The 22,455-nt window shown below is 57.7% G+C and overlaps 1 protein-coding gene across 1 annotated transcript in view; it reads right to left on the bottom strand.

Annotated features, from left to right (window-relative positions):
* Window positions 1–1,629: 1,629 nt before the first annotated feature.
* Window positions 1,630–22,455, bottom strand: part of TXNRD2 (thioredoxin reductase 2) — a 39,912-nt gene continuing 19,086 nt past the window's right edge. Inside the window, exons 5-11 of the mRNA XM_056820922.1 lie at window positions 14,477–14,613; window positions 11,258–11,353; window positions 10,802–10,894; window positions 6,902–6,973; window positions 6,693–6,790; window positions 4,110–4,436; window positions 1,630–1,951 (exon numbers count right to left, since the gene is read on the bottom strand). Of these exons, the coding sequence (XP_056676900.1) occupies window positions 4,313–4,436; window positions 6,693–6,790; window positions 6,902–6,973; window positions 10,802–10,894; window positions 11,258–11,353; window positions 14,477–14,613 (620 nt within the window). The 3' untranslated portion in view covers window positions 1,630–1,951; window positions 4,110–4,312. The remainder of the gene's footprint in view (window positions 1,952–4,109; window positions 4,437–6,692; window positions 6,791–6,901; window positions 6,974–10,801; window positions 10,895–11,257; window positions 11,354–14,476; window positions 14,614–22,455) is intronic.

The raw sequence follows: 22,455 nt of genomic DNA, 5'->3' as shown, positions 1-22,455 counted from the left end.
CTGTCTTAGAATCAATACCATTTGGTCAAGGGCAGGAGAGTGGTAAAGGCTGGGCAATGGGAGTGAAGTGACTTATCCAGGGTGACACTGCCAGAAAGTATTTGAGGCTACATTTGAACCCAGGACCTCCCATTTCCAGGCTTGGCACCATGTTTTCAGTGGTGGCACTCTTGCATGTATGGGTACACATATACACAGCTCTACACACCTAGATGGGGAATATACATACATATATGTAAATCACATGCATGTATACATACATGCGTGGGGGGGCTGCAGTCTACCAACAAAGACAGGTGGGACCCTGCACATGATGTGATTCACGGCAGATACTTGGTGGCCTTGTTTTGGGGCGACTCCTTTGGCTCGCAGAAAACCCAACTGATCCCGGGTCTGCCCCCTGCAGAAGACTTTGCTTGCATGGTCTGAGTTGTCTCCCCAAGACTCAGCCCATATCTACGAAGCCCCCACTATGTGCTGGGCACTCTGTGATGTGCCGGGGAGGCTGGGAGAAGAGGCCGAAGCTGGTCCCTGCCCTCGGGGGCTCCCCATCGAAGCCCCTCTTGGCGAGGGGAGGCCCGGCCTCGGTCGGGGACGTGACGTCTGGGGAGTCCGTGACTGCCAGAGCCTCCGTTTCCCCTAGGACCGGGGGAAAAGAGACCCCGGAAAGCCAACCTCTGCTTGGCATCCCCGGAGGAGGACAGAACACTAGCTCTGGAATCGGGGCGTCCCTGAACCCCGTTGGCCTCGCCCCGGCCATCCTCAAAGCGAGGGTCTACAAGAGAAGCGCGCCGGCGGCCGCCGGGTAATCTTGCTCTTCGCCTTGTCAGAGCGGGCCGGCGGCTGAGGCTCCCATCAGTTTGGCATTTTAATTGGGCGGCCCGCGGAGCCTGGGAGTCACTACCCAGGGCTTTTCTCTTGACGTGTCTCCCATTAGAGAGGAAAACCTCCCCTTTGTTCCCTGACAAGTAGGGTCCCATCCGCGCCTCCCCGGGAGCCCGGCAGCCTAAGTGCTGTTTTCTTTGGGCCCTGCCGGGGCAGAGGCACTTCCCGGCCCCGCTGCCAGGCCGCGCTGACTGACGGGGCCCACAACAAGCTGCTGAAGGGAGGATTTCGCTCGGCCCATCAAACTTCAATGTGCAGGATTAGGGCTGAGAATAGCTCGACAATATTGACTTCAGGACACAATGGGAATATAATTAGGTACCTGACATGGAGTGGAGAGAAAGACTCCGACACTCATACCAATTAAAGTAATTACACCCGATCTGGTGCATGCTACTCTGGAACAAAGCCTGTGGTTTCGCCTTTTTTCCTGCCTTTTCCCACCCCCACCCCCTCCCTGCCGGCGCGCTGCTGACTTCACCCGCAGCCCGAGAAGGGAGCCTTCCTGCTCGCCACCCCCCCGGGCCTAAGGGGGGGAGTGGAGGGCCCGATAAATGAAGGGAGGGAGGGTCTCCGTCCTCTGGCACACGTGTGTCCAAAGGCTCCCCATCGAGTCGGTTTGCGGGCAGCCCCCAGCCAGAGGCCAGAGCCGGGAGGCCCAGCCTGTCCCCCTGGGGCCCCCCGTTGCACCCCCCCGGGGGCTGCTCTGGGTCGCGGGGCCCAAGGATTCCCGAGGCAAGCGCAGCAGAGCACAACACACCATCTTTATTGGGTTCTTTCCATGTCTCGAATGCACTGGAAATGCCAGGAGAGCTCGGCCTTGCGCGGCCCACGGGTGGGTTTCTGCGCAAGTCGTCATGATCTGGCATGTGGACACGGAGGAGGGCTGCGGGAGGGCTGTCCCCGGAGGAGCACGCAGCATGTGTCGGGAAGCGATTCCTCGCCTTCCTCTCATCGGAGAGAACATCTTTGGCTAAATGAGCGCCGAGGCAGCCTGTGATGGAGGCACGCCGTCGTCCCGGCGCAGGAACGCGTCGCGAGGATCCCGAACCCCGAACGAGAAATTCTGAAGGAGAACAAGTCCATGAAGAGCCTGTTAAGAAACAAGAGGAGGTTCCCCCCCCCGCCCAGGCTCAGGCCCTCGGGGGTCCCGGGGGGCTCAGAGGTGGCCCCGAGGCCCAGACAAAGGCTGCGCTTCCGTTCCCAGCGCCGTCACAGACGCAGGTAGGCCGGGGAACGGGGAACGCTGAGGGGCTGGAAAAACACTTGGAAAGAATAAAAATTTTATTTCCAGTCTGGCTTTTTTTCCCAAGGCCTCGACAAACAGTCGGGCTACGCTGCGTAGTTGGCGGCGTTTCCTCAGGATGTCCTCTGTTTTTCTGTATCAAAGGCGATATGGGCGCTGGGACGGGGGCAGCAGCCCGGCAGGGGGGAAAGGGAGTGGACGGGACCCCCGTTCCCAGGTTTTCACACAGGCAGCCTTCCAGGCAGCCTCGCTCTCTTTCCTAACGCGACTCCTTCATGGGCAGGATCTCGGGCGGCATCTTATCATCTCCCACATGCTGGGACGCACACACGGAACCTGCGTTTCCTGAGGAATTCTAGCCTAAAGGCACCCACAGCCCACATACCCTGCTATTCGAGGAAGTCAGGGAGGAGGAGGAAGAGGAAGAGGAAGACGAAGAGGAGGAGGACAACAAAGAGGAGATAGAGGAGGAGGAAGAGGAGGTAGAGGAGGAGGAAGAGGAGGAGGACAACAAAGAGGAGATAGAGGAGGAGGAAGAGGAGGTAGAGGAGGAGGAAGAGGAGGAGGACAACAAAGAGGAGATAGAGGAGGAGGAAGAGGAGGTAGAGGAGGAGGAAGAGGAGGAGGACAACAAAGAGGAGATAGAGGTGGAGGAGGAGGAGAACGACAATAACAACAAAGAGAAGGAGGAAGAGGAAGAGGAAGAGGAAGAGGAGGAGGAGGAAGAGGAAGAAGATGAAGAGGAGGAAAAGGAAGAGGAGGAGGAGGAAGAGGCAGTGGCTGCGGTGGCTGGACACTAACCCAAATTGACACCACAGAAAGAAAAAGGTGCTGGAGGATCGTGGTGACGTCCCCAGCAAATGTCCTGTTTCTCTGACAACAAAGGGGGATGGTCGGCCCATGAGCAGAAGCCAGAATGGAGGCAGAGCCTGAGGAGTTCTGGACCGAGGTGGTCCAGTGGCCTAAGAACCAGCTTAGGTTCCTAGAACAGAATGATCGATCCCCGGGCCCACAGTACGGGCCGGCCCGTGCCCAAGGGGAAGAAGCTCTCTCCAGAATGGAGATCTCTTGGGCCAAGGAGGAAGCCCAGCTCTGGCGCCTTGTATGGAGGGCTCCATGGGCAGGTGGCCCCAGGCCGCTTCCCCTCAGGCTCCATTGATTCTCCCAATAGCTAATGGGGCCTGGCCGAGGACCCAAACTTGGGAAAACAAGGCCCAAGTCATCCCGTGCGATGGCAGACGCGCTGGGCTCTTCAACAAGGAGGGAAGGCTCCCTGCTGCCTCCCTGGGGGGGGGGAACCTGAGATCGGCCCTCTGCTAGTCAGGCCACAAGTGCCAGGCGGCCGGCGCCGGCTCCTTCCCTCGTGCCTGTCACTAGCGAGGCAGCATCTCCCCCTCCTGGACACTGAGGAGGGCAGCAGGAGCTGAAGGAGTGCGATGCCTCTGCGCAGGGATGATCTCATTTGAAAAACAATTCCCCTGATTCGAAATGCTGTGCGATGGTAGCCTCATGGAGGCCCCTCCTCTGGCGCTGCGCCCTGAGTAGAGATGGCTGTCTCCTGGGCCCCGAGCCTCGGGGGAGCACGCAGCCCCACCGGCTCCCCCCAAGGCTCCTGAAGCTCAGCCAGGGGGCCACAGGCACTCCTGGGTCCTGCGGAGCCCACCGAGGTTCAAGGCTGGCCAAGCCCATCACCGCTTCTCAGCCGCAGCAGCTCACAAAGCCTGCCTGCACCGAGGCTCCCTGGTTGGGGTCACTACTTGGACGGGGCCAGCAGGGGTGACCAAACACTAGAAATCTCCTGGCCTCTTGGGCGCTCCTGTCTGACTGTCTGAGCAGCGGGGAGGAAGCAGGCGCTGGGCAGCCTCCGAGGCTCCCTGGGGCTTGTGAGGACGCTGGCGATGACCACCTGAGGGTGGCGGCGGCCTCCTCCTCCTCCCCACGCCCCACCCTACCCAGGTCTCCTGCCCAAAACACTCACCATCTTCCAGTCCCGAGTGGGTCCCAACCATCCCGTCCGACTGGCCTGCGGGCAGCAGACTGCAGGTACATTTGGCCGTGGGGTTCAGGGTATGGGCTGGGTTCGAATCGGATCACAGATGGCCTAAGAAAAGGAAGGGGCGACGCTCTCTCCATTAGCAAGGCTGGGTGCTCCTAGGCTCGTCCAGGGACAGGGGCTTAACCTCAGCAGCCTGTGATGACAGCCGACAGGCCCGAGCGCTTGGTGATCTTTAACTTGGTGACTTCCTCTGCGCAGGTCGGGTGGATGCCCACTGTCTTCATTAAGTCGGAGTACGTGGCCCCACACCTAGGGAAAGCAGAGGAAGAGTGGGGGGCAGGCCACCAGCGAGGATCCTTTCCCATTTCCAGCGTGGCAGGGGCAGAGCCATCCCCCTGGACAGCACCCAAGCTAGGCCACCTAGCTGGTGCAGGGATCACAGGATCCACCAGGCTGGGAGCCCGTCGGGGTGGAGATTGTTTGGGTTTGTCCTCTGAAGCCCTGGCACAGAGCACAAGACTTTAATGCCCGGTTCTCCCTATGCCCCTTTCTAAGGCACTGGGAACCCCTCCTGTAGTCCCCGAGAAACAGAGGCCAGGACGGGGCGGGAAGCTTTGCCTGATGGGAGTTTTCTTTGGATGGAAGCTCATTTAGTTCTCACTAACTGGGACACGCCTGCCCCAGGCAGACCTCATCATTGGGTCTGCAGGAAGTGAGGGGCTCTGCGGACAAAGCTGGGCTCTTGTGGATCCCACAAAATTGTTTGCAAAGTGCTTAATCAGAGGGTGTTCCTGACTCCCACTCGGCTCTCGGGGGTCACTGTGAGGGGGGCAGCCTTAGCCTGGACACCCATTTGGTGGGAGCCCTTCTGCACGCCCAGAGGCAGGGATTCTGTTCTTAGAAATCATTAGAAATGGCAATAAATAGCACCGAGAAAATCAGAAATCATTCCGAGCACAGCCACGCAGGAGCCGGGATGCCGGCTGCTGCTCCAAGGCTCGGTGTCCCCCTGGGCCTTCGGGGCTGACCTTCAGAGGCTCCCTGGACGCCCAGCCGCCCCGACCACCGAGGCACACGTGTGAGGCAGGCGAGGGCCCCCGGCTCACGGACTTCCGCCCGATGGTTGTTTTGGACACAACTTCAATGAGATGACATCGCACAAAATGCCGTTCTAGAATGTGTACCACTGGCAATTAATGGACTACAAACACATGTCGAAAATATGTGATCTCAAGGTCCATTTCCATCAAATGTTCTGGAGCAGCCCCCCCCCTCCCATCCCATTTCTGCTTTTCATTTACGCCCGTCACTCAAGGAGCCAAAGCGCAACCGAGGCCCGGCGTGCTCCGGCGATGACACGCATGAGGGCTGCCTGACGTCACCTTCGAGGAAGCCCGGTGCCCTCAGACAGTGCCCAGCTGGCCTGCTTCTTTCTTGGATCAGGCAGTGGCAGGACAAACCCCCTGGGCTGGATGGGATCTGGGAAGGCCCGGGGGGAGGGGACTGGAGAACAATGGATTTGGCTGGTCCGGCGGCCTCCCTCTGCCCAGACACAGCAGACGCTTCCTGTGGCTAACAGGGCCGTGGAGGGCCCGCCTGGGGCCTGGGCACAAGAGGGGGCAGCTGGCGCGTCCCTTCCTGGACTGTTCAGGCAGCTCTGAAGGGGACGGTCCTCGGAGGCCACTTGGACCCAAGTCTGTCCCCCAAGGCGGCTGGAGCCGGGACGTTTATCCTGCTGGGACGTCCAGTTGCTGTTTTTTAACCCTCACCTTCTGTCTTGGAATTGAATTTGTGTGTTGGTTCCAAGGCAAAAGAGCGGGCAGGGCCGGGCTGTGGGGGTTAATGGACTGGTCCAGGGTCACCCAGCGAGGAAATGCCGTATTTGAACCCAGGACCTTCCATCTCCATCCACGGAGCCGCCCAGCCGCACCCCCAAGTTACTCTTCATTTTAATCATTTCTGCAGGGCTTCCCCAGAATTCTGTCTCCGAGGGGCCCCCACAGGGAGGAAATCTCCTGCTCTCTGCAGCCTGGGAGGGTTTGCCCACGGAGCCAGGACCAGCAGGGATCTCTTCCACCCTCCCGCCGCGGCCCCGGGCATCGGTACGTTAACGGGAGTCTGCCCCGGGGAGCCCCCCAAGCAGCTTCTTCTTCCCAGAGCACCCAGAGGGGCCGCGGCAGGCCGAGGAAGTGGCAGGGAAGCCTTTCTCAGGAACGCTTTACGGCGCTGCCTTCCCCAAAGCAGGGAGGCCGGCGATGCCTGAAGGGAGGAAGGTCTTCTTCCGGGGCCCCCAAAGCAGCCACACAGGGGGGCCTCGAAAGGATCCGGTGGGAGGCCCAATACCATTTGGCTGAAGAAGAAAGCCGGGATCTTCTGGCGCTAAACCCGCGGCATCTTAATAAAGGCCTGCAGGATTTGGGCTGAAAACGCGTCTAATACTACATCAAAGTCACAGAAAACAGGGGCCTTTTCACGCCGTGTTGCCAAAATGAAGCAGTTCTGCTTTCTAATCTCGGCAGACTCGGGGGGCGACTTCAGAAACCGAAGACATTCTTTCCTACTTACCTGATTCCAAGCGCAAATCCCTGAATAACTTCGCCCGCGTTGGGGCCCACGAAATGGAGGCCAAGAATCCGCTGGTCCTTCTCGCGCAAGCACACCATCTGGGAGGACAGGAGCCCCGCGTGACTCGAGGGCCGGGGAGCCTCCAGGACAGAAGTGGGGAGCGGCGAGGGGAGGCCCCCCTCGTTATTCTGGGGATCCCGGACACTCACCTTTATGTAGCACTGAGAGGCGTCTCTCTCCGTCACGGTAAACTCCAGAGGCTTGTAGTAGGCGTGATACACCTGGAAGAAAGGAGCCGTCAGTGCACCGCCCAATGGGGCCGCCATCTTGGGGGCCGCCATCTTGGTGGCCCTTTCTGCTGCAGCTGCCCGCTCTGATTGGTCCGGCCAAACTCACCGCAGGCCCGAGTCTAGCGGCCGTCCCAGAGCCTCGGCCTAGAAGCATCTCAACAGCCATCAAGCCCAGCAGGCCCAAGACAACCCCACCTCCCACGGGCCAGGCTGGGGGCTTCTGGGGGGGGGGCCTCCCGGGAAGGGCTCCTGTCTGTCTCTCCAGCACCTTGGACAATGCCGGCACACAAGAGGCGCTAATCAGCGCGATGCTACAGAGGCCGCCAGGGGGCGCCACAGAGCACAGAAGATGCGTCCTCCCAAGTTCAAATCTGACTTCTGATGCCTAAGAGCCGGGTGACCTTGGGCAAGTCACTTCACTCTGCTTGCTTCAGCGTCGAGCACTCCGGGACACAGAGGCCAGGAAAGCCCAAAGAGGGTCACGGAGAGTCGGGCTGAGGACCGAGAGGGCGACGGCCCTTTGACGATTCCACAATGACTGATGACAGCGTTTGAGATGGATAAAGTACTGCGAGTGCAGGATCGACCACCCACCCCATCCAAGTGAAGGGCAGCCCCGGGCGGGGGCCTGGACGCTCCTTTAAACAGGCACCTGAGAGGCTGCGGGCGCGAGTGAGCCCTCCTCGCCTCTGACAAGGGGCGGAAGTCTGGAACAGAACTGGAAGGAAATAAGGAGAGAGCCCAGGAAGTGGGGTGAGGAAGAAGAGCATTTTGGACCCGGGACAGCCGTGCAAAGGCATGGAGGTGGGAGATGGGTGTTCCATGTGAGGAACAGCGAGGCCAGGATGGCGGGACCGAAGAGGACCAGGAGAGAAGTAGAGTCAGACTACCAGGCAGGAGGGACGGAGCTGGGCCGTGAAGCCCAGGGGAGCAGGGAGGGATCTGAGGCAGGGCAGCCCAAGAGAAGGCCGGCTGTCTGGGGGGCCCCAACGGCGGCGAGGATTCGGCCCGGGACTCCCCATTGGCCCAGGGCACCCCGACCCTCCTCGTCGGTGAGGATTCGGCCCGGGGCGCCCCGACCCTCCTCGTCGGCGAGGATTCGGCCCGGGGAGCCCCGACCCTCCTCGTTGGCGAGGATTCCGCCCGGGGAGCCCCGACCCTCCTCGTCGGTGAGGATTCGGCCCGTGGCGCCGCGCCCCTCCTCGTCGGCGAGGATTCGGCCCGGGGAGCCCCGACCCTCCTCGTCGGCGAGGATTCGGCCCGGGGAGCCCAGACCCTCCTTGTTCCTCCCGAGTCAGGCCCTGGTGGTCCTCGTGGGCGATCTCGGGCCGCCCCTCCCCCAGACGGACCCCTGGCTTCCTCCTTCCCCCAACGCCCCTGCCGTCGCCTCCCGACAGCGCGGGGTTTCCCAAGGCCGCGGCAGAGCACAAGCTCTGGCAAGTCCCACCGAGCTGGAAGAAGTTCCAGGCCAGGCTGGGGAAGGGGCAGGCGGGCGACTGTGAGGCGAGGGCCGGCCCTGCCGAGGGTGGCCTGGAGGCCAGGCGGGCCGGGATGGGCGCCGCCCCTGGGCCCGGCCACAGCACTCCGGCCAGTCCTGGGCAGGCGCGAGCGGCCTCTCCCTCCCGGGGCCGTTTTCAGGCAAAAGCCGCCGGAGTGGAGACTCCCCTGGCCAGGACGTGCTCGTGCCAGCTGTGCCCAGGGCAGTGCCAGGGGAGAAGCCACTGTCTGTAAGGCCCTGAGCGGGGGCTGGCCCGAGAGAGGAGACGGGCAGGCCGGGTCGCTGCCCGTGCTCTGGGAGGCCCCGAGGCTAGGCCCAGGAGGACGAGCGCCGCCATGGCAGTGGAGATGGTTCTTCCGTGCTGAGGGCAGGCCCCTGAGGAGGGCCCCGAATCCTAGGCACATGGGGGGAGTCAGAAGGGCCCTTTAGGGGATAAAGCCTTCTTCGAGGCCCCGGATGGCGTGGAGCCTGGGGGAGGCCCTGGCCTCCACGAGGGCCCCGAGGGCCCGAGCCTCTCCCAGGCCGCCTTGGCCTGCCCCCCCTCTCTCCAGAGGGGTCCCAGGTGAGAGCAGCAGCAGGAGGGGGAAGGCCTCGCGGGCCTGGTCCGGTGGGCTCGTGTGGAGGGACAGACTCCGGGGAAGAAAGCCCGATGGCCCGTCAGGAGGAGGAGGGCCGGGAGCCACAGGCGAGCCCTCCTTGTCAGGCACTCTGGCGGAGGCCGGCGGGCTCCCCCCTTGGACGAGGGCCGAGGCGGCAAGGGGAGGCTTGTCCCTCGGTGCTCGGGGCCGCGGCACAGAGGGGTGACGGGGCTCCTCTCTCGGCCCACCAGGCGGACACGCTGCCCCTCGGGCCCGGCCAAGCCCCTCGAGAACCTCCGGGGCCCCCCGAGGCTGGGGGGAGGGGCGCAGCCGGCGGCCCTCACATGTGCGGCGCAGCTATTAGCAATTAATCGTGCCGCGGAGAACACGGTTCTGACTAAAGAGCCCAGAAAGAAAAAAATAAACAAATCCCGTTTGGCGGCTCCCCATCACGGAACAGGATCAGCATCCCCGAGTGTGGCCGATCCTCCCGGCACGATCAAAGGGAAGCGGGGGATGAGAGGCCCCCCCGAGCCCACTCCAGATGGCCAGACTGGGGCCCCCCGAGCCCGGCCCGAGCCCCCCCAGCTCGTCCTACGGCCGGGGACGCCCAGGATCCCAGCAGGGGAGAACCCGAGCCCCGACGCGGCTGAGCCCCGGGTGGGGGGAGCCGGGAACAAATCGGGGTGCACCGAGAGCACGGCGTGTGCCCGCCCTGTAAGGAACTTGGAGTCAGCCCAAAACGGGGGGAGCTGGGAGAGCCGGGTGACCCTGGGCGAGTCACTTAACCCCTGCACAGCCCGACGGCCCTTCTGCCCTGGACAGAAGGGATCGGCTGTTCTGGCTGGCCGCAGAGGGCAGGGGGCCGCCGGGCCTCAGCCTGGAGGGAAAGGGGAGGCCGGCTTGGCCGGACCCATCGGGGCAGGCCTACGGCTGAGGTAACCCCGGGGAGGAAGAGAGACTCCCGTCGCTCAGAGGAGGACACAGTCAGGGATGGGTGTTGCATACCCCAAGGAGGGAGCGAACGGGGGGCCCTGGAGAACACTCAGAAAATGGCGAGGCCCCTCGACCTCTGTCCGTTTGGACTGAGGGGGCTGGCGCTGCCCGGAGGCGGGTCAAGCCTTGCCGTTCCGTGAGGGCTCAGAAGTCTCAGGGCAAAGGCCTTCCTCCGAGTCAGAGCTAAATGCCAGCCTGGGCCATCACCATTTCCAGTGACCGGCTCTCGGTCTGCCGTCATTCTGGTGGTCCTGTTAGGCCGGGCCTACACTCTGGGCACCCTCTGTTCTGTGCCCACCTGGCACCACCCCGGCTCTCCCCCCGGGCCCTGCCCTCTGGGCACCCTCCATTCTGTGCCCACCTGGCACCACCCCGGCTCTCCCCCCCCCCCCGGCCCTGCCCTCTGGGCACCCTCTGTTCCGTACCCACCTGGCACCACCCCGGCTCTCCCCCCGGGCCCTGCCCTCTGGGCACCCTCCGTTCTGTGCCCACCTGGCACCACCCCGGCTCTCTCCCCGGGCCTTGCCCTCTGGGCACCCTCCATTCTGTGCCCACCTGGCACCACCCCGGCTCTTTCCCCGGGCCCTGCCCTCTGGGCACCCTCCGTTCCGTGCCCACCTGGCACCACCCCGGCTCTCCCCCCGGGCCTTGCCCTCTGGGCACCCTCCTTTCCATGCCCACCTGGCACCACCCTGGCTCTTTCCCCGGGCCCTGCCCACCCGCTCAGGACCGCCGCGCTCTCAGTACCTCGATGTGATCCAGGCCGTGGCGCTGTTCGGCCTCTTCCTCCGACAACCCCACACAAGCATATTCCAGGGGAGTGAAGACTGTGGTGGGCACCTGCAGAGGGATCAAAGTCCTGCGTGGTCAGGGCATCGCACCCCACAGGCTGGCACAAGCCACAGAAGCCACCCAGGCAGGCCCGTCTCCGTGCCAGGGACCCGACAGACTTCCTTTAAGCCCTTCCCTGCCATCCCACAATCAATACTGGCTCCAAGGCAGAAGAGCGGTCGGGGCTAGGCCATGGGGATTGCCCAGGGCCACCCGGCGAGGAAGGGTCTGAGGCCAGACTGGACCCCGGGCCCTCCAGCCTCCAGGCCTGGCTCTGCACCCGCTGAGCCGCCCAGGGAGCCCCAACCCCGGGGACTCTGGAGCCGCCTCCAGGCCTGCCTCGCCATCTCGGTAAGAAAAGAGGATGCTCACGTTATTGTAATCCATGAGGTCCTCGGACTGGCCGAACAGGCGCCAGGCCAGCAGCTTCCCCGCAGCGACGGCCGTGGGTGTCAGCTCGGGGCGCCCCTGGACACAAGAGCACAGAAGACATGTGAGAGCTGAGCGGCCCCGCGGAATTCCCAGCGTCGGGCCGGGGGCGGCCCAAATACCTCGTCTAACCTCGTCTCCGGGCTGGCCTGGGTCATGGGCGGCCCCTGCCCAGCGGCCGTCCTGGAGCGACGCGCCCAGCCGATCCCTCCTTCCGGCTGCCCTTCTCTGCCAGCGAGCTCGGGAGAAGGGAGGGCCAGGGAAGGACGCGGGCGGCCCCCACAGGCTGTGGGACGGCTCCAAAGAGATGGACGTGCGAGAAGTGGCGCGAGAAAAGGACGCTTCTGAGGATAAAATGACGCCTAGTCCGGCAGGCACGAATGGCTGGCGAGTCCCCGGACAAGACGCCGGACGCCTCGGCAGCTCCCCCCACGGCCAAGACCGCCGCCTGGACCCCTTCGGCACCGGCACCAAGAAGAGGAGGAGAAGGGAGGACGGGAGAGCGCAGGTGGGCAGGCGGAGCGGTGCTGGGGCCCTGGGAGGGCAGGGGAGGTGGCAGACCAAGTCGGCGAGGCACAGACTTCACCTCTCCCGGCTCTGTCTGTCTCCTCCTTCCGCTTCTGCCTCCAGACCCTCTCCGGCCTTCCTCACTGGCCCTCGGTCCCCCTCGCGTCTCCTCTCGCCCTTTCCCTGTCCCCCTCTCCACCCCGCTCCGTTCTGGGAGGAAACGGTCAGCTGCACAGGGCCTTCTCCTGCTCTCTGCCCGGCCCTCTCCCCGGCTCCAGAGGCTGCCGGGCCCGCTCGGACGGTCCAGGAGCATCCCGGGACGGGGGACGGGCCCCTGGAGGCCCAGCCGATGTCTCTGTCCCCGACTCGGGTTTGAAACCAACGAGGGCCCCGGCCTCCCCTGCGGGGCCTCACCAGCCTCGCCAGCCCTGTCCCGGCCGAGACCACGGAGGCTCCGCGCTGCCCTTTGTTTTTCCTTCCCCACGTCTGCCTGGACCAGGGCTGCCAATCAGGGCTGGAGCAGGAAGTACAGATGTTGCTCTGGCATTCCAGAGATGAACGGAGATCGGACGGGCAGATAAAACCGTGAAAGCCTGATGCCTCGCATACCAGGAAGCCTGACTAATCACTGAGCCCGCGCAGGGTCTCCCGAAGCAGCGCCCGCTCCTCGGGCAGGCCCCGTCCAGCTTCCCTGCGGCTGCCCGGCCGGGCTGGAGCCTCGCCTCAGAACGCTCCCCGATACGGGGAGGCGGCCATCGGGCACGTCTTGGAAGGCGGCGAGGCTCGTGGGCCAAGAACAACGGTGTTATCAGAGGGTGGAGCCTCCCCTTAAGTAAGCAAGCCCTGCACCCCACTGACGAGGAAAGGAGGGGCTCCTCGGCAGATAACGGCCCGCGCCGCTGCAGTGCCCAGATAATTCTGGGGGCAGCTCCCGAGGAAGAGGGGGCGCGAGGGGGGCCTGGGAACCAGGAGACGGCGGGAGGCAAGGAGGGAGGTGCCCGCCTGGCACTACCAATGGCTGCCGTGGTCGGCCGTTCCTCGCCCTCCTCCCAGTGGCTGGTCCTCAAGGAAAAGCGGCGCTCCATCTGACTCACACAAGGCAGCCAAGCTCTGCTCGACGGGCACATGCCCACCCGGGCACCAAGGGGCGGCTTCTCCCCCCTCGGGGGTACCAGCAACGGTTGGGGTGCTGCGAGGACTGCAAAGCGTTTTCCAAACACGATCTCACTTCACCCTCATGGTCACCCTGGGAGGCGGCTGTTTATTGTCATCCCTATTTTACAGTGGAGGTGACTGAGGCATTCGGAGGTGAAATGACTTGCCCAGAGACACACAGCTACTAAGTGAGGCTGAATCTCCTACTGGAAGGGCTTATAGATGTCAAAAGAGATCTTGGAAGGGGGCAGCCAGGTGGCTTGGAGGGTCAAGGGTCAGGCTTAGAGCCAGGAGGTCGTGGGCTCAAATCTGACCTTGGACACTTCCTAGCTGTGTGACACTGGGCAAGTCACTTTGCTTAGCAGCATCCAAACCCCAGCATCCCCCAGGGATGCTTCCCCAATCCAGGGGTTGTAAACCCCAGGCCTGCCTGTCTGCTTGACAGAAACCCTTAGTTGCCCTCTGAGAATTCATGCTAAGTGCCAGATCTAAGGCAGCAGAGCTAGAAGGGCTGGGCCATGGGGGTTAAGTGACTAGCTCAGGGGCATGTGGTGAGGCCATGCCAGAGGTCAGATTAGAACCCAGGACCTCCCATTTGCAGGTCTGGCGCTCCTTCCACAGTGCTGCCCCCTGTACCTGCCTCCAGCAACATCCTGATCACATCGTTCCCACACTGTTGGCCCCTCTGTCCTAGTCGGCCTGTGTTGGTTCTGAAAAGAGCCCCACAGACTTCCCCATCCTGACCTGAGCCAGGGAAGGTGAAGAACCCTCATCCCCATTGGTGGAAGGGAGGGAGGGAGTGAAGGAGGAAGAAAGGGAGGGAAGGAAGAAAGGAGGAGGGAGGAAGGAGGGGAGGAGGGAAGGAAGGGAGGAAGAAAGAGACAGAGGGAGGAAGAAGGGAAGGGAGGGAGGAGGAGATGGAGGGATGGAAGGAAGGAGAGGAGGAAGAGATGGAGGGAGGGAGGAAGAAGGGAAGGGAGGGAGGAAGAGATGGGTAGATGGAGGGAAGGAGGGGAGGAAAAAAGAGATGAAGGGAGGGAGGAAGAAGGAAAGGAAGGGAGGAAGGAGGGAAAGAAGGGAGGAAGAGATGGAAGGAAGGAAGGAAGAAAGATGGAGGGAGGGAGGAAGAAGGGAAGGGAGGGAGGAAGAGATGAATAGATGGAAGGAAGGAGGGGAGGAAGAAAGATGGAGGGAGGAAGAAGGGAAGGGAGGAGGAAGGGAGGAAGGAAAGGAGGTAGGGAGGAGACAAGACTGACTATGCTCTAGGCGCCGTGCTCAGGGTTTTACCAATATTTGGCAGATTGTCTTCAAGTCTCAACCCAGACATAATAAAGTCCTCTTTTAAGAGGTATCGCCTCCCTCTTTGCCATCTGTTTACCCTAAAAGCCATCTTATTTGGAGTCTGATTTAGGGTGAGAAAAGGCGAGTCTGGCCTTGGCCGTCAGGGCTGGCACGGCCTCCCGGGCACTGGACGCTCACTGTGGCGGGTGGCGTACGTACCTGGCTTATGTCTCCGATGGCATAAATGTGAGGCACTGAGGTCATCTCCTTGGCATCGACCACTATCTTCTGGGTGGTTGGGTGCAGCTCCACCCCGACCTTTTCCAGATTCAGGTTGCTGGTTTCTGGAACTCGGCCTGAGGGAACAAAGCGGAAGCCTCAGCGGTGGGGAGCAGTTTGGGCCCCATTAGGCAGACCCCCTCTCACAAGGTTACAAATCCTTGACACAATGCCATGGGTTGATTAAAAACAAAGCCAAGTGGTAAAACATGAAATTAAAATGATGGATGAAGGGATTTTCTCTTTAGTGTGATTAGCGTCCCGGAGGCCCACGAGTGGCTGCTGAGGACGTCCGTACGGGGGGGCCACCTTCACCCCCTCCCCACGGGCAGGGCCCCAGGAAGCAGCCAGACTCCCTCTGGCTGGACGTATCCTTTGGGTTTTAGAAAGTGGCCCATCTCCCAAGCTCCCATCATCAGCATCTCTGCTGTTATCTCTATGGGGAGGGGGACGGTGGTATGAGGAAGAGAAAGTCTGATCGTTTGTTTAAAAACTTAAAAATAAATGGACGGGCCACAGAGGAATGGAATTCAACATTCAGCACTGATTGAGCACCGACTGCATGCCAGTGGGGAGATGGAGAGATGTGATGCAGAATGGGGAAGATATGGGCCTCCTGGGGGCTATTTCCTTATGAGGAATGACCTTGTGCCTAGTATGTGGTTAATGCTTGCTGAATAATGAACAATGAGCATTTCTAGAGAGTTTTAAGTCCACAAAAGGCTTTACAATCGCAGAACCCTCTGAGGCTGGGTGACTTGCCCAAGGTCACACATTTCGAGGCAGGATTCAAACTCAGGTCTCCCCAGCTGCCCTGACATCCTCGCTGGTAAATGAGGGATGTGGACAGAACAGTCTCTAAAGCTCCTGGCACATTGCTTGCATCATGTGAGCGGGCTAGATTTCATCTGCTCGGGCCAGTCGCTACCTCGCCTAGAATGAAGATTCCTGTCACAGCGTTCCAGGAATGCATGGGAAAGAGCTGGGGGAAGAAATGACTCAGTGGAGTCCGGCCCGCCTGCCAGCTGCACCACCTCGCGCAGATGCCTATTAGAGATGCAGGAATTTTTACTACCTTCTTACTTAACAGGCCTTGGACGAGCCAGCTGGGTCTACCTAGTTCTGAGGCCTTTTTCTCAGGGGTGTCGGCCCTGGAAGGGTCCTGAGAAGTTGTCAAGGCCAGCCCGAGCATTGAGCAGATGGAGAAGGCTGAGGAGGGGAAGTGACTCGTCCAGGGTCACGCAGACTTCCATCGAGCCTGTCAGCATCTGAGTTAGCCAGTTATGGGCTCTGCTGCACATGCACTGAGAGTGGAGGCCCCCGGATGACTGCAGTGAAAGACGGGCTCACTGAGCTTATGGTCCGGCCCAGACAGCCCCACAACAGCCACCTGGGAAGGGCATGGGAGAAGCCATCATCCCCTCGTACAATCCATCGCTGAACTGTGGCCTTCTTCAGATTCGATGTTGTGCTTCTAGTATCTGGTCAGCTGTTCCCAGACAACCAAACATGGGACCAAAACTAGCCCCAAGTTCATTTTCTTAAACATTAGCTGGATTAGGCTGGGGGTCCCATTGAGCCTGAGTAACACTCAGGACTGTATAACCTCCTTTAAAGGGAGGGAGAAGATGGATAGAGTGGATAGAGCACCAGGCCCGGAATCAGGGAGACACAGCATCTTCCCAAGTTCCAATCTGGCTTCAGACACTGATTCCTCTTTGCCTCAGTTTCCCCATCTGTTAAATGAGCTGGAGAAGGAAATGGCAAACAACACGAGACCCCAAATAGGGTGATGAAGAGTCAGACACTACTGAAAAGGTAGGAAGAGCTCTGGTTTTGGAGTCAGAGGGCCTGAGTTCACATTCTGCCTCTGACAGGGCTCAGGGCACTTTCATCAAATGAAATCACCTCCCTTGGCTTTACTTCCTCATCTGAAAATGAGGGGGCTAGACTCAATGGCCTCTGTGGCCCCTTTTGGCCCTAGGAGACCCACACTGACAAATCACCCATTGACAGCTCTCTGTTGGTAATCTCCATTTGATCACGTCTCGAGCTGGTCTGGACATAGTGGTTTGCCCATGGAGTTGTCTCTACTGTTACCCTAAGAGCTCCTGGAGAGAAGAGACCATCTTTGGCCTTTCCTCCAGCCCTAGCTCTTAGCAGAGAGTCTGGCACATGGAAGGCACCTGAGAAGTGCTGCTGCCTGACGGAAATGAGAGGCATTCCTGACTATTATTGCCACTGACTTTCCTGCATGTTCCAGCTGCCTGACTAGACCTTGTGCTCCCTGAACTCAGAGCGTGTGGGCACTGGGGTCTCAGTAAATCCCTACTGATGAATAGGGAAATGAAGGCAAAGTTTTCACACTGTAATTGAATTTAGGATATAGGTTTCAGTCCTTGAACAGGGAAAAGCAGGATTAAAAACAGAGGCCTTGAATGTTACTGAAAAAGAATTAAAGGGGTAGCTGGGTGGCTCAGTGGATGGAGAGTCAGGCCCGGAGATGGGAGGTCCTGGGTTCGAATCTGGCCTAGCTGTGTGACCCTGGGCAAGTCACTTAATCTCTAGTGCCTTACCTTGACTGCTCTTCTACCTTGGAACTAACACACAGGATTGAGATTGAGACAGAAGGTAAGGACTGAAGAAATAGAATGAACAAAAAGAGAAGAAGATGGGCAGCTTGGTGGCACAGGCCAGGGAGCAAGAGGTCCTAGCTATGTATCTGACCTCAGACAAGTCACTTGACCCCCCACAGCCCAGCCCATAGCACTCTTCTGCTTTGGAACCAATACACAGGATTGAGTCTAAGACAGAAGGTGGGGGTTTAAAACCCCAAACCAGTACCAGGGAAACAAGTTTGCTCTGGCTCTCAAGGCAGCAGCCTGGAGTTGGGAAGGTCTGGCCTTGGAGCACTTAGGTCAGCCTGCTGGGCCTCAGATTCCCCTTTGTTTCAGGGAGGTCTGAGCCCCAGATTCGGGGAAGGAGCCTCCTCTCTCTGCCTCAGGAGTGGGAGGAGGGCCTCCCCTTCTCCAGCATCAGCACCACGTTGGCTGAAAGTGACACTTCCTCTGGGATTAGTGACTGAAACTGTCGGCACTCATCCATCTGTCTGCCTTCCCTGGGCTGGTCCCCAGGGGCCCATTGCAGCCCTCCTCTGCCCCCCCCACTCCACAGGCCCCATGCTATCAGGCAACAACAATAATAAGCCTCCGGGCCCTTATCTTGCCACGGATGTGAAACAACTTCCTCCCGTGGTATTTCTTTGTGTATTGAGGCTAAAGCCTGACTATTCCACAAACAGACAGCTAATGGGTTTTCGAGTTTCCCCCTCTTCCTGCCTTAGAGCTGCCCAGAGAACTTAGCACGCAAGGGTGCTCAGGACCTCTTGGGGTGCCCCTCTCTACCCCCCAACAGCAGGTAAAGAGCCTTGGAGAGAGCAGTCCTGGCTGGCACAGCTACCCAGGCTGCCCACGATGGGCATAGCTTAATACCAGCAGTGCTCGTAGCTGCAGCTGCAGAAAGAATGGCCCCCTGCATGATCTCTGACCCTTCTGGGATTCTCCTCGCTCTCTGTAAGGGTAGAATCAGCACATTGAGAAAACAGCAAATTAATATGGAATTACAATTAGCTAATGAAATCTTTGCCAACCTGAACGTCACAATGGATTTTTGTTTTCCAGAGCTCTAGGGATAGGTACCCAGCCTCTGTGGCAGCCAGAGGGGCAGCCCAGCATCACTGTTTCCACCAGCCAAAGATGGGGAAATGCCAGAGAGCTTCCTCTGCCTTGTTCCCAGCCAACAAGGGCACTTGGATCTCTTCACCTGGGTGAACTGAGCCTTCCCACTGGCTCGTGTGGCTGCTGGCCTCAGGGAAATTGGGTTGAGTGGAAAGCCAGAGAGGAGGGTGTCTGCAAATCTAAGGAAAAGCCTTCTGCCAAATGTCTTATCTCCAGTGTCGCCTCTGGCCTGGTGTGAAGGCCCTGCAAGGATTACCCAGAGGCAGGGCTGCCAGAGGGGCAGCCACCAAGCCTCCACACTGATCTCTACCTGGAGATCAGGGAGTACACCGAGATAGTGCGAAGGTTTCTTTTGTCTGCTTTAAACCCTCACCTTCCATCTTGGAATCAATACTGTGTATTGGCTCCAAGGCAGAAGAGTTGTAAGGGCTGGGCAATGGGGGTCAAGTGACTTGCCCAGGGTCACCCAGCTGGGAAGTGTCTGAGGCCAGATTTGAACCCTGGACCTCCCGTCTCTAGGCCTGACTCTTCATCCCTTGAACCACCCAGCTGCCCCCAGTGCTAGGGTTTCTAAGATCGTTTCCAAACATCATCTCCTTGGATCCAATGGTCTCATAGCAAAGCTGGTGGCCTTTTCATCTTTCTCCCTGTTGCATGTGACACGGTTTACCACTACTCCTTCTGGGCACCCTCTCCTCTCTGAGTTTTCATCTCTTGGCTTTTTTTTAAGCCCTCGAGTGCTACCTCAGTCTCCTTTTCTGGATCTCCCTCTGTACTAGGACCTCTAACAGTGGGTGCACCCATCTTAGGACTCTGTCCTGGACCCTCTTCTCTCTCCTCATCCTGTCTCTCAACAACCTCATCCATGGGGTCATCTCTATGGAGACATCTCCCAGATCTATATACCCAACCCATGCCTCTCTCTCTGGAAGTCCAGACGGACATCACCAATTGGGCGGTTCCTGCTGGATATCCCCCAGGCATTTCCAACTGCACATGTCCAAGCACTCATTGTCTTTTCTCCCCAATCCATACCCCTTTCCAACCTTCCTCTTAGCTATTCTTCTACCCCATTAAGAGAGAATGAATTAAACCTCAGAAGCTCAAATCTGGTCTCAGTCACTTCTCAACTGGGTGATCCTGGGCAAGTCACTTGACCCCCATTGCCCAGCCCTTCCTACTCCTCTGCCTTGGAACCAAGACATAGCATTGAGTCTAAGAAGGAAGGTGAGGGTTTAAAACTGACAAAAGAAACCTTAGTATCATTCTTAGGGCTCTTCGACCTTGAAACTGATACCCAGTATTGGTTCCAAAAGGAAGGTAAAGGGTTAAAAAACCCCAACAAAACCTCAGAGGCCTTACTGTACTCAATGCCAAGAGTGAATCAGTTCCTGCCCTCAGGGAGCTTCCATTCTATCAGGGGAGACCACTTGTACGTAAGCACATACATAAAGAATCATTATCATCACCCGTTATTTGTAGAGTGAGTCTCCCAGGGAAGGCCCTGTGCTATTCAAGATGGCATCTCCTCCATTAGAAATGGAAGCTCCATGAGAATAGAGACTGTCTTCTTGTATTTATATCTACAATGCTTGGCACAAAGCCTGGGATATTTTTTTAAAACCTTTATCATCCCAAAGGGCTTTAAAAGACTGTCTGCCCTTTGACCCAGCCATAGCACTGCTGGGTTTTTACCCCAAAGAGATCATAGGGAAAAAGACTTGTACAAGAATATTCATAGCTGCGCTCTTTGTGGTGGCCAAAAAAAATAGAAAATGAGGGGATGCTCTTCAGTTGGGGAATGGCTGAACAAATTGTGGTGTCTGTGGGTGATGGAATACTATTGTGCTCAAAGGAATGATGAACTGGAGGGATTCCACGTGAACTGGAAGAACCTCCAGGAACTGATGCAGAGTGAGAGGAGCAGAACCAGGAGAACATTGTATAGAGACTGATACACTGTGGCACAATTGAATGTAATGGACTTCTCTACTAGCACCAATGCAATGATCCAGGACAATTCTGGGAACTTACAAGAAAGAAGCTATCCACATCCAGAGAAAGAACTGTGGGAGCAGAAACACAGAAGAAAAACAACTGCTTGATCACATGGGTCAATGGGGATATGATTGGGGATGTAGACTCTAATGATCACCCTGGTGCAATGATCAATAATAGGGAAATAGCTCTTGATCAATGACACAAGTAAAATCCAGTGGAATTATGCATCAGCTATGGGATGGGGGAGAGAGGGAAAGAACATGAATCATATAACCATGGAAAAATATTCAAAATTAATTAAACATTTTCAATTAAAAAACAAACACACTGGGGGGAGCTGGGTAGCTCAGTGGATTGAGAGCCAGGCCTAGAGACGGGAGGTCCTAGGTTCAAATCTGGCCTCAGACACTTCTCAGTTGTGTGACCCTTGCCTAGCCCTTACCACTCTTCTGCCTTGGAACCAATACACAGTATTGACTCCAAGACGGAAGGTAAGGGTTAAAAAAAACAAACAAACCAAAAAAACACACTTTTATCATTTCTCTTAGAACTAACCAATACTTAGAACTGGTTCCAAGGCAGAAAAGTGGTAAGGACTAGGCATTGGTGACTAAGGGACTTGCTCTAGATCACACATAGCTAAGAAGTGTTTGAGGGCAGATTTGAACTCAGGACCCTCTACCTCTAGGCCTGGCTACTAGCTGTCCCATAAGGCCTGGCATATTAGAAGTTCATCACAAATGCTCATTCATTCAGTTACCTGAAGTCTCCTAATTAAAGCAGGAAAGTCAGGTAATACATTTGCGAAAGATGGTCAAGGAGGAGGGGTAAAGCAGAGAAGAATTGTATACCAAGTCTGCCATCAAGCCTAGACATCTCAAACTGAACTGCAGTTCCGAAGAGGCCCTTTTTTTTGAGGGGGGAGAGATGTGGAGGTGCCGAGGCAGGAGGAAGCGGAAGCGATGGGCTGGAGGAGAGCAGGGAGTCGTGAAACTTTTCTTTCCACGTAGATGCTTTGCTTGGTCACTGCAGTCACTTTCCAGGCTGATAGCAGCACCCATAGAGAGTCCAACCAGAGGCTCCCAAACAGCCAAAGACAAAGCATGTTTGAGCCTTGGCCACAGCAGCTGCTCTGTACTTGGTGACATGATCATCGATACTGGGCACATTGTTCTTCCTGCTTTGCTTTTTCTGTTCTAGATTAGGGTTGTTCTTAGTCCCAGAAGTGCAGAGTGGGGAGATGCCCTACATTCGCTTCTTCCTATTGGCCAAACAGGGCAGCTAGGAAGCACTGTAGTGCACAGAGCACCAGGCCTGGAGTCAGGAAGATTCATCTTCCTATATTCAAATCCAGCCTCAGATATTTGCTAGCTGCGTGACCTTGGGTAAGTCACTTAGCCCTCTTTGCCTTAGTTTCCTCCTCTATCAAATGAGCTGGAGAAGAAAATGGCAAACCACTCTGGTATCTGCCAAGAAGACTTGAAATGGGTCCATGAAGTGCTAGACATGGTTGAAAATGAATAACAACAAAGAGTGGAATAATAAATCCACAGTCTGTCCAGTCATGCTCCACTTGTTTTCAGCTTTTCAGTAAGACAAATCCTGTGAGTGTGAACATCTCAGTACTTTAGGAACCTTGCTTTCTGTTCCTGACTTCAGTGGGGGTATAAACCCACTCGTGTTATCACTGGATCATAGAGGAGGAACACCATGGTAACTCTTCTTTCATCATACCAAATTCTTTTCCACAAAAGGAAAGAGCAATTCAAGGCTCTATTATACAGGGATGTTTAGGTGGCTCAGTGGATGGAGAGTCAGACCTAGAGATGGGAGGTCCTGGATTCAAACACTTCCTACCTTGGTGACACTGCGTAAACCATTTAACTCTCAGTGTCTCAGACTAGATTTGAACTCAGGTCTAACTACTGTGTCACCAGCTGCCACACTGACGTATAAAATGATAATTCAAAATTATTTTAAACTGAATTTTTCTTATTTGTGACGAAGCATTTAAACAATTTGGTTTTTGATCATTTATAAAACACTTCTCTGTAAACCAATTCTTATTCTTATCTTCTGGGGTCTTGAAGATGCACGTCAGCTGCCTTTAGCTATTGGTTGTCCAATTTTTACCAGAGGTGTTTGAGTCAAAGATTCTTCCCCCCAATCTATTACTTTTTT

Source organism: Monodelphis domestica, chromosome 3, assembly GCF_027887165.1.
Source record: "Monodelphis domestica isolate mMonDom1 chromosome 3, mMonDom1.pri, whole genome shotgun sequence".
NCBI classification, from domain to species: domain Eukaryota; kingdom Metazoa; phylum Chordata; class Mammalia; order Didelphimorphia; family Didelphidae; genus Monodelphis; species Monodelphis domestica.
The sequence above is the reverse complement of the archived record's forward strand: the minus strand, read 5'-3'. Positions and strand labels throughout refer to the sequence as shown.